General features: G+C 44.3%; 1 protein-coding gene across 1 annotated transcript in view; it reads left to right on the top strand.

Annotated features, from left to right (window-relative positions):
* The first annotated feature begins 4,375 nt into the window (after nt 1-4,375).
* The window catches only part of LOC116986347 (transcriptional repressor scratch 1-like), a 30,795-nt gene continuing 18,744 nt past the window's right edge, over nt 4,376-16,426 (top strand). Inside the window, exon 1 of the mRNA XM_033041793.1 lies at nt 4,376-4,760. Coding sequence (XP_032897684.1) covers nt 4,604-4,760 — 157 coding nt within the window. The 5' untranslated portion in view covers nt 4,376-4,603. The remainder of the gene's footprint in view (nt 4,761-16,426) is intronic.

Raw genomic sequence — 16,426 nt, 5'->3', positions numbered from 1 at the left:
GCTGTCTGTGTGGAGTTTGTCTGATCCAGAGATGTATAATCTCTGCTGGCCCACTATTCTTCCTTCAATACCACTCGAAAGAGATTGCCCAGCCATTAGCCAAGTCCATTCCACCTCTAAAGTCCCTCATAGGCTATACATTGACTTCTCTTTATCCACCTTTGTACTCACCCACACTACCACATTGTCCCTCCCACCTCTCCTTTCCGATTCCTGCTGGCCACATTAAATGATCACTATCAGGTTACCATAGCAGAAACAAGGTTTGAGGATGCACAGTGGCGCAGCAGGTAGTGCTGCTCTGCTGCTTTACATCGCCAGGCTCGATCCTAACCTTGGATGCTGCCTGTGTGGAGTTTTCACACTCTCACTGTGAGCACGTGGGTTTCCTCTGGGTGCTCCAGTTTCCTCCCACGTCCCAAAGGCGTGCGGGGTTTGGAGGTTAATTGCCGACTGTAAATTGCCCCGAGTGTGGATACAATATTGGCATAACATAGAATTAGTGTGAAAGGGTGATCAATGATTGGCATAGACTCGGTGGGCTGAACGTTCTACATCCACGCTGTATCTTTCAATCAATCGATCATAAACTCTTGGTGAAACGGGGGGGGGGGGGCTTGCAGATTTAGGTTTACGCTTAGGTTTATTATTGTCACGAACCAAGGTATGGTGAAAAGCGTTTCGCATGTTATCCAAATGGATCAGATATACTTTAGTTTAGTTTAGAGATACAGAGTGGAAACAGGCCCTTCAGCCCATCGATTCCACAACGTCCATTGGTCATCCGTTCCCAATAGTTCTACTTTATCCCAGTTTCTCATCTGCTCCCTACACACAAGGGGAAATTTACAGAAGCCAATTAACCTACAAACTCGCAAGTCTTTGGCATGTGGGGGGACGAAACCAAAGTGCCTGGAGGAACCACACACAATCACAGGGAGAACATGCAAACTCTGCACGGACAGCACCCGTGGTCAGGATCGAACCTGGATCTCTGGCACTATGAGGCAGTAACTCTACCAGCTGTGTCACTATGTCACCCCTCTGGAGAGGCTTAGGCTGAAAGGTGATGTAATGGATGAATCTAAAATGCGGGGAAGGATTAACACAATGTGATTTTATCGGTAAATTAAGATGAATAAGGATGGTGGGGTTGGAATAGATCAGATAGATGCACAGAGTCTCTTACCCAGAATAGGGGAATCAAGAACCAGAGGACATAGGTTTAAGGTGAGGGGGTAAAGATTTAATAGGAACCTGAGGGGTAACATTTTCACACAACGGGTGGGTCAGGGGTAGAGGAGTGGGGGGGAGGTGGGGGGGGGAGACAGGTAGGTCTTGGGGCTTGAAATTGAGCGCATGAAGAAAGAGGCAGGATTGCATTCTGGAAATAATACCATAGCTGAATATTTGTACTTACATCCCTGTAATAGCTATGTGACAGGTCATACAATAGCAGATAGTGGAACAATCAGGGGAATGTCTTTTAATGTTTTAATGGTGTTCTTGAGGAGATGTCATCTATGTTAGCACCTTTGGTTAGCAGCTGTTAAAAGAATGCTGAGCTGCTTAATATGCTCTGATTTCAGAAAAGGTTCCTTTAACAGGTGTTATGTTCTTAATTTACCAATTTATTGAGCGTATTAAGTGTCTGGTTTAGATGTAGAAACAAAGGGTCTCCTGGTTGCACAGATTGGACACTGTTTGGCCTTACACTAAATTGGGTTACAGTACTATGGTGGTTAAGTTACTGGATGAGTAATCAGTGGCCCAGACCTTTGATCCTGAGACATGAATACAATCTCTAACATAACAGCTGGGGAATTTAAATTCAAGTAATTAAATAAATCTGGAATAAAGAGCCTGCATCAGTATTGGTGGCTATGATACCACTAGACTTTACTCAAACCCATCTGGTTCATTAAGTTTCTTCAGGACAAGATGCTTGAAAGCACGCATCACCAGTCTCAGGAGCAGCTTCTTCCCCTCTGTTGACTTTAGACTTTAGAGATACAGCCCCTTCGACCCACCAGGTCTGTGCCGGTCAGCCATCACCCATTCACACTAGTTCTATCCTACACTCTCGGGACAATTTACAGAAGCCAATTAGCCTACAAACCTGCAGGTCTTTGGAATGTGGGAGGAAACCGAAGCACCCGGAGAAAAGCCACGCAGTCACGGGGAGAACGTACAAACTCCGTACACACAGCACCCGTAGTCTGGATGGAACCCGGGTCTCTGGTGCTGTAAGGCAGCAACTCTAGCACTGCGAAACTGTGCCACCCACTGTGTTATCAGATTTGTGAATGGCGTTTCCATAAACTAGGACACTATCCAATTCTACCTCTACCCCATTGCGGACTCTTGTCTCTGGAACTGATGTGCTACCATGCTCTGAACTATATTCTGCACTCTGTATCTTCCCCTTTGCTCTTCCTATTGATCGCGAGTTTGACGATTGTATTTATGTATAGTGTTATCTGATTTGAATTGGGTGGAATGCAAAACAAAGTTTTCCACTGGACATGACAATAATAAACCTACATCCACACCTAAACCTAAATCTGACATCCTTACTTCATCTGTAAATGACTCCCAACCAAATAAATTGCCCTCTGGTTTGACCTTGCAAGTTCTGAGGGCTACGAGAAATGGATTATAACTGCTGGTTTTACCACTGCCATCCACATGCCAAGTATTAGTGCATAAAACCTTTTACACTTGAAAAAATAGATGTGACACAATGCTGTATTTGTGTCATTTATTGCCACGTGTATCAAGGTACAGTTAAAACCTTTCTTGTGTGCGGAAAGACTATACATGATTACGATCAAGGCGTATCAAGGTGCAGATACAGGATAAAGGGAATAACATTTAATGCAAGATACCCAAAAAGAATTTTTACTCAAAATGAGTTTTCATACAAACTATGTTACTCTTTTTACCCTGTGTAGTGTTGAGTATGAGGGGTGAACAACAGGCTAAAATGTCTCCAATAACCCTGGCTGGCTGGAGTAAGGTTTTCAGAGCAACATCCTCTGGGACTGGCCGGGGTGGCCTTTGTAAACAGGTGGTCTATTGATTCAGATTTGAGACTAATTGTTTGGTGTGTCATTAAATTGACAGCAAGACCACTGATCTTTTCAACCAGCGAATCCCGCATGACCTCATTAGATCTGGGAGGGTTAGATTTCTTTTTCTTTTCTTACTTTTTTTTTTGTCCTCTTGTGCAACTGTTCATTCTCTTCAGTGAAGCGCAGGGCCGGCGATAAAGTGGCACCTTCCGATGCCTGACCCGCGAGGCCCATTATTCATTGATGTTGGAGGCTTCGGTGAGAACAACGCTAGCAGGCTGTGTGATAGCAAAGGACGTCATAGCTGACCCACAAACCTCTCCCCATCAAACATCCATTGACCCAGACTTCCAACAGGGGTCAATATGTAGAAGGGGTGGGGGGTAGAATCTCAAAGCTAATTTTCGTCCTTTAAACTGAGGGCGGCGAGACCAGTTGCAAGAGCCCCAGCTGTTTGGAGCTGAGATCTGCTAATTTAGCACAGACCAAGGGCCAGGTCTGGACTTCTATCCCTAAAGATGCCGACAAATTTGTTCTCACCTCACAGCCATCTGAGCAGGAAGCTTTAAATCTTGCAGGGTTTTACTAAATATTATGCACCCTGGTGTAACGATTTTTGCTTTATTTCATGCACCCTCTATCTTTCGCTATATAATCCTATAGGACAGTTTAAAATCCTAGGGGGAAACGTTGTTACCATATCAGACAACACGTTAATAATTAATTGTGATTATTAATTATGTTTACAGCTCTCAAAAATTAATGCGAGGCTATTTTAATCGGCAAATCTTCGAAACGACGTTGTTTTGTGTTGACTACCCAAAGTGCAAATTTATTCACCGAAGACTTTTTTTTTGAAAGCAAAAAAGTGCAAAGAAAAGATACTCGCGTTGAAGATGTGTTGGGAACAAGGCACACACACCGTGTGGCACGAGGAAGCGACTGGGAAAGCATTTAATTCACAACTCAGCCGGAAATATATATTTAAGTGTACATTTGTTTTTGTTGCAATTTTAGGATTCTCCTTTTAACCTCCAAGCGGTGTTGCACACGGGCTATTTTTTTCCCTTAAGGTGCACTTGTCTGATTGTGTGTGTGTGTGTGTGTGTGTGTGTGTGTGTGTGTGTGTGTGTGTGTGTGTGTGTGTGTGTGTGTGTGTGTGTGTGTGTGTGTGTGTGTGTGTGTGTGTGTGTGTGTAACGCGCAGACCGCTCGGTTGTAATTTGATGTGCGTCTCTGGAGACATTTGATGGATTAAAGTTAAGTAATTCCATTTCCGTGGACCACCTGATTTCGAAGGCTGCACTCCATATAAATGCTGTTTGGTTGCTGATCTCAGCTTCTCTTGACAACCCCTCCTCCTCCCTCCCTCCCTCCCTCCTCCCCTGCATACTGCCTCAGTAACATCACAGAGGAGCTGTCCTAGTGCTGAATCCAGAACAAGGAATAACACTGACGAGGGTTTTTCGAACATCATTTTGGATTTTATTTTTTGTTTTGTTTTTTTATAATTTCCAATTTAAAAAAAAGATGCCTCGATCTTTCCTCGTTAAGAAGGTGAAATTAGGTAATTTCCACTCATCCTCTGCAGTCTCAGCCTCGGAACATCACATTGATAACGCGTATGCACTAACCAAGTCTATCACAGACTCTGTAGAGAGCTTAGGGCTCCGGGTCACAGAGAACGGTGAGTTTCACTGATCAATTTGCTATTTTTATGCATTGAAACAACATGCATTAAATGCATGGATGGAGTGCGTCTCCTGAATTCTCCTCTGTGTTAACCTTGTGTGTGCAGGCAAAAAATTAAAAAAAAATCTCTTTATCCTCTCCCGCCGTTCTCAGCACCTTACATAATGCAATATGCACGCTTACAGGACAGAGAAGAATTCTTCCTTTTGCACAATAATAACTCTTGTTTTGGCGTCGCAACTTGTGCAGCAAAGAGTTGTAACGGTGGAGAGAAGGGGTGTGGGTAGGGGTGTGGGGATCACGGGCTGTTTTGTGTGTGTATGTGTGCGTTTTACAGACACGGGACCAGGGCAGGTTAGCGGCCGGAGTCCTCGCCTCTGATCAATCGTGTAGATCAGTCAGAAAGTTGTTGCTCCTTCAGTGTGCCATTGTCAACAATATGACCCGCCACGAGTGCGTTCTCTCTCCGCTAGACAAAGGGACAGCGGTTCCCTTTAAATTTAGGTGAGGCACGGCCGTGTTTGCTGACTCTTAGCATTTTATGCATGCTCTTAGAATTGAACATTTTGCTTGATGAAGGCAATGCCCAGGCATTTCACAGCCCAGATATAACAATTGTGTTTGCAACCTTTAAAAAAAAATCAAAAAAAAATCATAATATTTAAAACAAATTAGAATTCAACAATGAGGATTTTTTTCAGCGCTGGTTTCTCTGCAATGTGAACAATATTAATATTACATTTGAACCGCACAGTTCCCACCTCTCTCGTCTTCATTGGTGCAAACTCCCAACGCATTTGTGGTTCTCCAGGAAGCGAAATACTTTCAAAGGAATTTTAACCGGTGACACGGGTTTAATTCAGCTGTAGATTGGGTCCCTGAATCAGATGTTAGTCATAGAGTCATACAGCTCGGAAATAGGCCCTACGGTCCAACTTGCCCGTGTCGTCCAAGGTGCCTCATCTACGCTAATCTCACCTGCCCGCGTTTGCCCCATATCCCTCTAAACATTTCCTATAGGAAGAGGTTGAGCAGGCTAGGCCTATTCCTTGGGGCGCAGGAGGATGAGGGGTGGAGGTGTACAAAATAGAGGTGTACAAAATCATGAGAGGAATAGATCGGGTAGAGGCACAGAGATTTTTGCCCAGAGTAGGGGGAATCAAGAACTAGAGGACATAGGTTACTAGGTACCGGAGTGGTAACTTTTTCACACAAAGGGTGGTGGGTGCATGGAACCAGTTGCCGGCGGAGGTAGTTGAGGCAGGTACTATTGCAACATTTAAGAAACATTTAGACAGGTACGTGGATAGGACAGGATTAGAGGGAAATGGGCCAAACGCTGGCAGGTGGAGCATGTTGCCCAGTGTGGGCATTGGCCGAACGTCCTGTTTCCACACTGTATGACTATGACAATGACTATATCCATGTATGAAGATCAAGTTATTGTTTAAACATCTTAAAGAATCTTCAATATCTACTTCCCCCTTATATTTTTCCTCCCCAATTTCTTCTATGGTTATTAATGGTTTACTCTGCCAATCGATTGAACTAAATTGTGATTATTCCTACCGTTGTCATTGAACTGGTATGTCTGAGGTATAATCACAGGATTTATTGATGTGTTTGACGTTCACTCTGCCCTCTCTCTCTCTCTCTTCCCCCCCCCCCCCCAAACCTTCCATACTTTTATTCCCACTTCCCTAAGGAAGCAACACCAGTCTTTTCTCTAATCATTAATTTCCTGGACATTTTAGGTGCGATCGGGTTATACTTTTTTATTGACTTGGTCAAATCAGTCTATTGAGTCTATGCCTATTCCAGAACACAAACAACCCCATTCAGACACAAAGTGCTGGAATAACTGGTCTCGACCTGAAACATCACCTATCCATGTTCTCCAGAGGTGCTGCCTAACCTGCTGAATTATTCAAGCACTTTGTGTCCTTTTGCATATTAATCAACTCTGCAATTCCCTGTTTCTACCCTAAACAATCCAATTTCCGTACCTCGCTCACCACAATGAGTATAGAAGTTGGGTGGCCACCTTACAGTTGTATAAGACATTAGAGAAGCCACAGATAGAGAATTGTGTACTGTTTTTGTCTACCCTGTTATAGGAAAGATGTTAAACTGGAAAGGGTGCAGAGAAGCTTAACAAAGATGTTGCCAGGACTCAACGGCCGACGTTATTGGTAGAATTTGAGCAGACTAGGACTTTTATTTCTTGTAGCACAGGAGGATGAGAGGTGATCTTATAGAGGTGGGATAGACAATGAGAGGAATGGATAGTGTAAATACACAGAGCCTTTTACCCAGAGTAGGGGAATCGAGAACCAGAGGACAGAGGATGGTGAGGATGGAAAGATTCAATTTTTTACACAAAGGGTGGTAGATATATAGAATGAGCTGCCAGAGGTGATAGTTGAGGCAGGTATCATCAAGATGTTTAACAAACATTTGGACATATTCATGGATAGGACGTTTAGAGAGATATGGACCAAACTTAGGCAGGTAGGACAGGTCATGGACAAGTTGGGCCGAAGGGTCTGTTTGCACGCTGCATAGCTCTATGACTCTACAATTCTACATCGGGATTGAACTTGGGATGCTGCAGATGCATGTTTGGAGCATCCACTGCATCTGTTGCACCATGCTGCATTACTCATCACTCCTTGACAAAGCCTTGTGCATCCTGTTAGCTCAGGAAGGGAGAAACTGGAACAGTTGTGATGCTTGGGATGGTATCGTTAGCACACATTGTCCAGAGCTCTACAGGCTTCTGTACTCACTCCTGTAAAATGACTTAATATTTACCCTCTTGACCCCGAGCTTCCAGTCACATGTCTTGCTTTTAGCCATGTTTCCTGGTACTCTCCAATGTGAATCAGTGAACTGTCGGTTTGCATCACGGCTTGGTTTGCGAACAGCTCTTTTCCCCAAGAGCACAAGAAATTGCAGAGAGTTGTAGATGTAGCCCAGTCCATCACACAGTCCAGACTTCCCACCATTTGCTCTATCTACATTTCATGCTGCCTCGGAAACATTCTTTCTTCTCCTTGCTCATGCATGGCAAAAGGTACAGAAGCTTGAAAGCACACACCACCAGACTCAGAAACAGCTTCTTGCCCTCTGTGAACACATTCTGAATGGTACTTCCATAAGCTAGGGCACTGACCGATTCACCTCTATCCCATTTTGGACATTGGACTTTGTCTATGGGACTGATGCGCTGCAATGCTGAGAACTATATTCTGCACTCTGTATCATAGAAACATAGAAAATAGGTGTAGGAGTAGGCCATTCGGCCCTTCGAGCCTGCACCGCCATTCAATATGATCATGGCTGATCATCCAACTCAGTATCCTGTACCTGCCTTCTCTCCATACCCACTGATACCTTTAGCCACAAGGGCCACATCTAACTCCCTCTTAAATATAGCCAATGAACTGGCCTCAACTACCTTCTGTGGCCTCAACTACCCTTTGCTCTATCTATGGTACTTGAGTTTGACTTGATTGTATCTATGTATGGTGTATCGGATCTGTCTGGATAGCATGCAAAACAAAACTTTTCACTGTGCTTCAGTACATGACACTAGCAGGCCTAAACCTGAACCTAAATTTTACACAGCAATTCCTTTAGTGAAGCATCTATTTTATGTATAGGAAAGGTTTAGAGGGATGAGGGCCAAACGTGGGCAGGTGGGACTAGAGTAGATGGGGCATCTTGGTCGGCATGGGCAAGGTGGGCCACACAGTATGATTCTATGAGTATCATGGTTCTATATTTTTCTGTGTAGAAGGTGCCACGTAAAGGTTCATTGTTGTCGTTGTCACTGAGCCTGTGGATCTCAGTGTGAATTCCCAGTCAGTGGGGAATCAGCCACAACTGTTGGTTGCCATTCACTTAATGGAGATCGATAAAATAATTATTGGTTCCTGTTGACTTGTTGCCTCGTGATGAGAAGTGTGGAAAACTTGAATGAATTTTGCCCATGACCTCTGGCCATTGACACAAAGGGAGTTACAAAGGGATTCTTGATTAGTACAGGTGTCAGGGGCGAATGCAGGAGAATGGGGTTAGAGTGAAAGATAGAGCAGCCTTGATTGAGTGGCGGATGGGCCGAATGGCCTAATACTGATGGGCCGAATGGCCTAATACTGATGGGCCGAATGGCCTAATACTGCTCCTAGAAATTATGAACTTATGCAGTAAAATGTGGCCATCGTACAAATGGCTCATAACTAGCCATCTGAATGATAGTTTACACTGAAGATGGACACAAAATGCTGGAGTAACTCAACGGATCAGGCAGCATCTCTGGAGAAAAGTAATAGGTGATGTTTCGGGTTGGAATCCTTCCTCAGATGGATTCTTGTGTCCAAATAAGTGTTCCGACCTGACGTGCCACCTATTCCTGTTCTCCAGAGATGCTGCCTGACCTGCAGAGTTACTCCAGAATTTTCTGCCTATTTTTCTGTATAAATCAGCATCTGCAGTTCCTTCCGACAGTGGCCTTCAGACCTACTTGACACCCAAGATAGACACACAAAGCTGGAGTAACTCAGCGGGTCAGACAGCATCTCTGGGGAAAAGGAATAGGTGATGTTTCGGGTCGAGACCCTTCTTCAGACTGATACCCAGCCCTTATTCCTTGTTCTGTCCATTATATAGCTGAACTTTAACGTACACAAAACCTACATGAGCAGTTCAGTATTAATCCCTTGCTCCTCAGTGCACACACCTATAATGGCCCTTTCTTTACCCCCATCTGTTAAACAACACGGACATGGTGGGTGTTGTAAATTTTTTATGATTTGCTAACTGTACTATGGGGATTAATGATTCTGAGTGATTGTGTCATAGACCCCTTGGTGAATTCCACTCTTTGCACCACCCACCAGTCTCCACATCCACACATAAGCTCGGCAAATTAGAATCCCGGCTGTACCTATGCAACCCATTCACTTGGGGGTGGGGGTGGGGGGAGGGGGATGGGGGTGGGGGGAGGAGAAGATCGGAGAACAAAAGAAGAGGAGAACTGGAACAATATAATCGAGCTTTCAACTTTGATTTGCTCCTATTGATTTGGACAACAACAAAAAAAACAGGACGGTTCTCTGCAGACTGCTCGAGGTAACCTGTGGAAGCTGAGAACTGTGACACAAAGCAGGATGCTATAGATAGTTGCTTTAGTTGTTGATGTATAATTATGCTATACAAGGCAGTGAGGATGCTGCTTTACCCTATGGAATGTAACGTTTCTGACGCAGCAGGGATGGGGTGAAGTATTTTCCAGTTACAGAGGATGTTTGGCATACCTTTTGTGCTGTTTTATTCTGCTCTCAGCCTTCAGCTATTATTTCTGCTCTTATTGTTCATGGTTCTCTATCCATTCACCAAGGCCCCATTTGAACTGTAAGGATTAAAATAAAAAGTCTTCATTCTCCCCCCGTCTCTTTTTCATTTTGAATATCAAGTCTATTACAGAGTGATCGCAGTGCAAGCTAGACCAACAGTATTAATCCCCCACTCCTCGGCACATACCCCATAATAGCCCCTTCCATTATCAACACTTTTTAAGCAGCAGTGACAGAATGGCTATTGTACATTTTCTGTGATCATTTAGCAGCTCGTTATTCAATAAACGGTCAGAGTCGAGCTACCCAACATACTTTCTACCAGAACCTTCGTGTTAATATAATGATGCATGCAGCATATTCATAATCTGGTCCGTATTTCTGAAAAAATATTTGCCGTACAGGTGGGTTGGAGGGCACGAGCAAGCGACAGGGAGAGCAGTGAAATGGGCTTTCCAATGACCATCAAAATTGACACGGTGTTTGAGGACATTTAAAGTCCTGCACACAATATATTCGTTTGAGTTTAGTTTATTGTCACGTGTACCAAGGTACAGTGTAAAGATTTTGTTGCGTGCTGACCAGCCAGCGGAAAGACAATACATGATTACAATCGAGCCGTAAACAGCGTGCAGATACATGATAAAGGGAATAGCATGACTAATGCTTGGTGCAAGATGAAGTCCAGTAAAGTCCGATCAAAGATAGTCCGAGGGTCTCCAATGAGGTAGATAGTAGCTAGTTGTTGGTAGGATAGTTCAGTTGCTTGATAACAACTGGGAAGAAACTGTCCCTGAATCTCGAGGTGTGCGTTTTCACACTTCTATGCCTTCTACCCAATGGGAGATGGGAGAAGAGGGAGTTTTAACGCAGTGCCTTCTAACCTTTTTCATCCACGGCAGAAAATTTATCAAACATTTGGACCTGTGTCCATATTTGAAAATAGTCACAGCACGGAAAAAGACCCTTCGGCCCAACATGCCCACGCTGACTAACATGCCCATTTACCTTAACCCTGCCTGCCTGTGTTTGGCCCATATCCCTCTAAACCTATCTGATTCATGTACCTGCCTAAATGCTTTTTAAACGTTGTGATAGCACCTGCCTCAACTACCTCCTCCACAGCTCATTGTATACACCCACCATCCTTTGTATAAAAATGTTACCCCATGTGTCCTATTAAATATTTCCCCCTTCATCTTAAACCCACTTCCTCTGGTTCTCGATTCCCCTACTCTGGACAAAAGGCTCTGTGCGCCTACCCAATCTATTCCTCTCAAGATTTTGTGCACATCTAAAAAAATCACCCCTCATCCTCCTGCGCTCCAAGGAATAATGAATTGTTTAAGAAGGAACTGCAGATGCTGGAAAATCGAAGGTAGACAAAAATGCTGGAGAAACTCAGCGGGTGAGGCAGCATCTATAGAACGAAGGAAATAGGCAACGTTTCGGGTCGAGACCCTTCTTCAGACTCAATATGATAGATGAATTGATAATTCTATCAAAATGATTCGAGCTTTCAAAACATTTCATTTTGGCTTTTACTGATTATTATTCACAAAATTAAAATATTAAATCATAGTCATAGATCACGGAATCAGGCCCTTCGGCCCAACTTGTCCGAGCCGACCAAGATGTCCCATCATCAAAAACAGTATTAAAGGATGAAATGAACTTCAAAGAAAACATTTTTGGTAACCCTCACAGCCCAGTTTTAATCTCAATTTTGGGCCATGGCTTGTGTTTGGGAACCAACAATTCAAGTAATTTGTTCAAAAGGGAACTGCAGATGCTGGAATATCGAAGGTACACAAAATTGCTGGGGAAACTCAGCGGGTGCAGCAGCATCTATGGAGCGAAGGAAATAGGCGACGTTTCGGGCCAAAACCCTTCTTCAGACTCCTTTCCTTTTCATCGGTAAGACCAAATGTAGTCTGGGTGACCAAAAACACTCGCTCCCAGTCCGCTGAAGCCTGTTGGATCTCCTAGTTGATAACTCCCCTTCTTAGTCCCACACTGACCATTCTGTTCTGGGCCTCCTCTGTTGCCAGAGTGAGGCCATACGCAAACCGGAGGAACAAAACCCAGGCCTTGGGTAGCTACAATCCAATGATATGAACGTTGAATTATATAATTATAGGAAACGTACCTACAAACCCGCCCCCCCTCCCCCCCCCTTCCCCCTGTAGAAGGATCACAACTCATAATGTCATCTATCCATGTTCTCTGGAGATGCTGTCTGACCCGCTTAGATACCCCAGCACTTTGTGTCTGTATTCGTATAAGCCAGCATCTGCTGTCCCTTGTTTCTCCTTTCTCCTGTGGGTTCTGTATAAATTACACATTCGTGGTTTGTCATCTAATCAGGCTGTGCCTGACCTCTGAGGTGCATGTAAAACATGCAACGTCACCATTGTTAGAAGGGGAGGGAGCTGTGCACTTTATCATGCAGCATAAATGTTATATAGGATACACAGAGAAGGAGCGTGTGTATGTGCGTCTGTGGGTTTATCAGCAGGTGGGAAACATTATCAAAGTCAGCACAAATTGTGGATGTAATGACAGTGACTTGATGCCAACACGCACAGAAAATGAGCTCATATTCCATGCTGTAATATGCTTAAAACTGCTGCTTACAGTGTCAGAGACCCGGGTTTAATCCTGACAGTACCCGATCTATTCCTCTCATGATTTTGTACACCACTGCAAGATCACCCCTCATCCTCCTGCTCTCCAAGGGAATAAAGTCCTAGCCTCCTCAACCTCTCCCGATAGCTCATGCCCCCAAGTCGTGGCAACATCCTCGTAAAATTTGAATTTTGTTTGAACATATTTTGTTTTGCAACATTTCTGAGTTCAGGCCATTCCACAGAGATCAGCAGGCAATGAGGTTTTTAGGAAGTGGAGTCCTGTTGAAATATATGAAATGTGGCAGCCAATTTGTGCACTGCAAGGATCTGTGACAATAATTACTCTTTTGTTTAGTGATAGACAATAGACAATAGGTGCAGGAGTAGGCCATTTGGCCCTTCGAGCCCGCACTGCCATCCAATATGATTATGGCTGATCATCCCCATATTAGTTGTAGGCATGGACATGCGCAGAGGTTTAAACAGGCGCGAGCCCCTCGAATAATCATTAAACACGGAACTGTTTAGTTTAGTTTAGTTTAATTTAGTATTCTCACATGTACCGAGGTACAGTGAGAAGCTTTTGTTTGCATGCTATCCAAAGAAAAGACTATACGTGAATGATTTTGAGCGTTATTTGGTCGGCACAGTGGCGCAGCGGAAGAGTTGCTGCCTTACAGTGCCAAAAACCCAGGTTTGATCCTGACTACGGGTGCTGTCTGTACAGAATTTGTACGTTCCCCCTGTGTCCGTGTTTACTCCGGGTGCTCCGGTTTCCTCCCACATCCCAAAGGCGTGTGGGTTTGTAGGTTTCTTGGCTTCTGTAAATTGCCCCTTGTGTGTAGGGAGAAGATGAGAAAGTAGGATAACATAGAACTAGAATGAACGATGGTCAGCACGGTCTTGGTGGGGCGAATGGCCTGTTTCCACGCTGTATCTTTCAGTCAATCAATCAACCAATCAATATTAGGTTTATTTCATAATAAACTTGTAGATACATAACATGATGACCGATACCAGATAAAAAGAGCACTTCTGTGCCAATGATCCATAATTAGCGCCACTACCCAAATTTATTTCTTGTTAATTTTGCTCAATATTAATCCCCATCCGCCTACATTCTCACTGTTGATTGAACATTGGACTGAACTGCGTTACTATCAAATCTGATACAATAAGCTGTATCTTTGTGATGATGGAGGATAAGTAGCAGATTTATTGAGAGTTTAGAGATAGTTAATTGAAAGAAATAGTTTCCGTTTAAAAATCACGTTATATCCCTCATAATATTAATTGATTGATTGAAGGATACAGCATTGAAACAGGCCCTTCGGCCCACTAAGTCCATGTCAGCCATCGATCACCCGTACTTTAGTTCTATGTTTATCCCACTTGTGCATCCTACACACTAGCGGCAATTCGCAGAGGGTCAATTAACCTACAAGCCCGCACACCTTTGGGATGTGGGAGGAAACTGGAGTACCTGGAGAAAACCCACGTGGTCACCGGGAGAAGGCACAAACTCCGTGCGGACAGCACCAGAGGTCAGGATCAAACTTGGGTCTGTGGCACGGTGAGGCAGCGGCTCTACCGATACACCACTAGGCCACCCTGAGTTCCTTTGAACTTTGTGACCATACAAGATGCAGCATTACCACACTTACATCCATGTCAACACAGCAATCGTGAACATAAAACTGGATTCAATGACATTGTCTAAATACCATTGGCAAAGTTCCCAGGTTACTTGGAAATGTATTTCAGTGGCTTATTGATCTCTCTGCTATGAATTACCATTATCAAATAATCAATGTTTAGTTATTTTTTTCTCTGTCGCTGCCTGACATAGTAAAATTAGTTTTCTTTGGCCTTATGACATTAAGCTCACCTCTTGCTGTCTTCAAAGCTGCAGTCCTTCCTCATTGGACCCAAACACTCACTGCCCCAAAACAAAGTGGCAATGTGTTCCTTCAGACTGCATGACTAGAAGATGTAGGAGCAGAATTAGGCCATTCAGCCCATCAAGTCCGCTCCTTCATTCAATCATCTATGTATCCTTGACTGGGTCAACTAGTGACCTTTGTTGCACTGAGGAAGACATTCCTACTTTTCCAGCCTCGTGGTCAGTATAGGTCATGGTCATTGAATCATACAGTGTGGAAGCAGACCATTCGGCCCAACTTGTCCATGCCAACCATGTTGCCACATCTCAGATAGTCTCATTAGCCTGCATTTGGTCACATCCCTCTGAACCTTTCCTATCTATAAAGGTCCTTGGGACCACCCTGGAAATTGTGCTCCTGATCCTTCAGTCAATCCTTTCACCACTTTGCAATCAACAAGCTTTTAAAAGCAACAGGGGCGGCACAGTGGCGCAGCGGTAGAGTTCCTGCCTCACAGTGCCAGAGACCCGGGACTGATCCTGACTACGGGTGCTGGCTGTACGGAGTTTGTATGTTCTGCCTGTGACTGCACGGGTTTTTTCCGGGTGCTCCAGTTTCCTCCCACATTCCAAAGACGTGCAGGTTTGTAGGCTAATTGCCTTTGGTAAAATAGTAACTTGTCCTTAGTGTGTAGGATAGTACGAGTGTACGAGGTGATCGCTGGTCGGCATGGACTCGGTGGACTGAAGGGTCTGTTGCCGCGCTGTATATCTAAAGTCTTAGGAACAGGCTCTCCAGGGAGCTGGTAGAAGCTGATAGTGTTGATTCATTCAATTGCAAATTAGGGAGGTTTCTGTAAAATCTTGAGATGCATTTGGTGAGTAATTTGAACAGAATGTGTGATAAATGTTGTGCGGTGTGAAATGGTACCCAGACATCCCCATCGCATGCATCCCAGTTTTAATTTAGTTTAAAGTCATAGAGTCATACAGCATGGAAACAGGCCCTTCGGCCCAACTTGCTCACACCGATCAACATGTCCCATCTACTTTGGCCCCACTTGCCAGCGTTTTGCCCATATCCCTCTAAACCTCTCCTATCCATGTACCGGTCCAAATGCTTTTTAAACATTGTGATAGTGCCTGCCTTAACTACCTCCTCTGGCAGCTTGTTCCAAACACACATTGTGTAAATAAGTTTTCTATGAGGTCCTATTAAATCTTAAACCCTCACCTTAAACCCATTTCCTCTGGTTCTTGATCCCCCTACAATGGGTAAAAGACAGCATTTACCCTATCTATCCATCTCATGATCGTATACACCTCTATAAGATCCTCCCGCATCCTCCTGTAAATGCAGTCCTAGCTTGCTCAACCTCTCCCCATAGCTCAGGTCCTCGAGTCCTGGCAACATCCTCGTAAATCCTCTCTGCATCTTTTGCAGCTTCATAGAGATAGAGATACAGCATTGAAAGAAGTCCCACAGCCCAAAAAGTTCACGCCAATAATCGATCACCCATCCACACCAGTTCTATGTTATGCCACTCTCGTAACTGCTCCCTACACACTAGGGGCAATTTACAGAGAGCCAGTTAGCCTAGTAACCTGCACGTCTTTGGGATGTGGGAGCAAACCAGAGTACCCGCAGGAAACCTACAGGGTGAACATGCAAAACCCACACAGGTAGCACCTGAGGTTAGGATTGAACATGGATCTTCGGCACGGTGATGCAGCAGCTCTACCTGCTGGTCCTTGTGTTGGTCTCTTGTTAGTTAGTCATGGGCCGAGA

This window comes from Amblyraja radiata, chromosome 23 (genome assembly GCF_010909765.2).
Source record: "Amblyraja radiata isolate CabotCenter1 chromosome 23, sAmbRad1.1.pri, whole genome shotgun sequence".
Lineage (NCBI taxonomy): Eukaryota > Metazoa > Chordata > Chondrichthyes > Rajiformes > Rajidae > Amblyraja > Amblyraja radiata.
The sequence above is the reverse complement of the archived record's forward strand: the minus strand, read 5'-3'. Positions and strand labels throughout refer to the sequence as shown.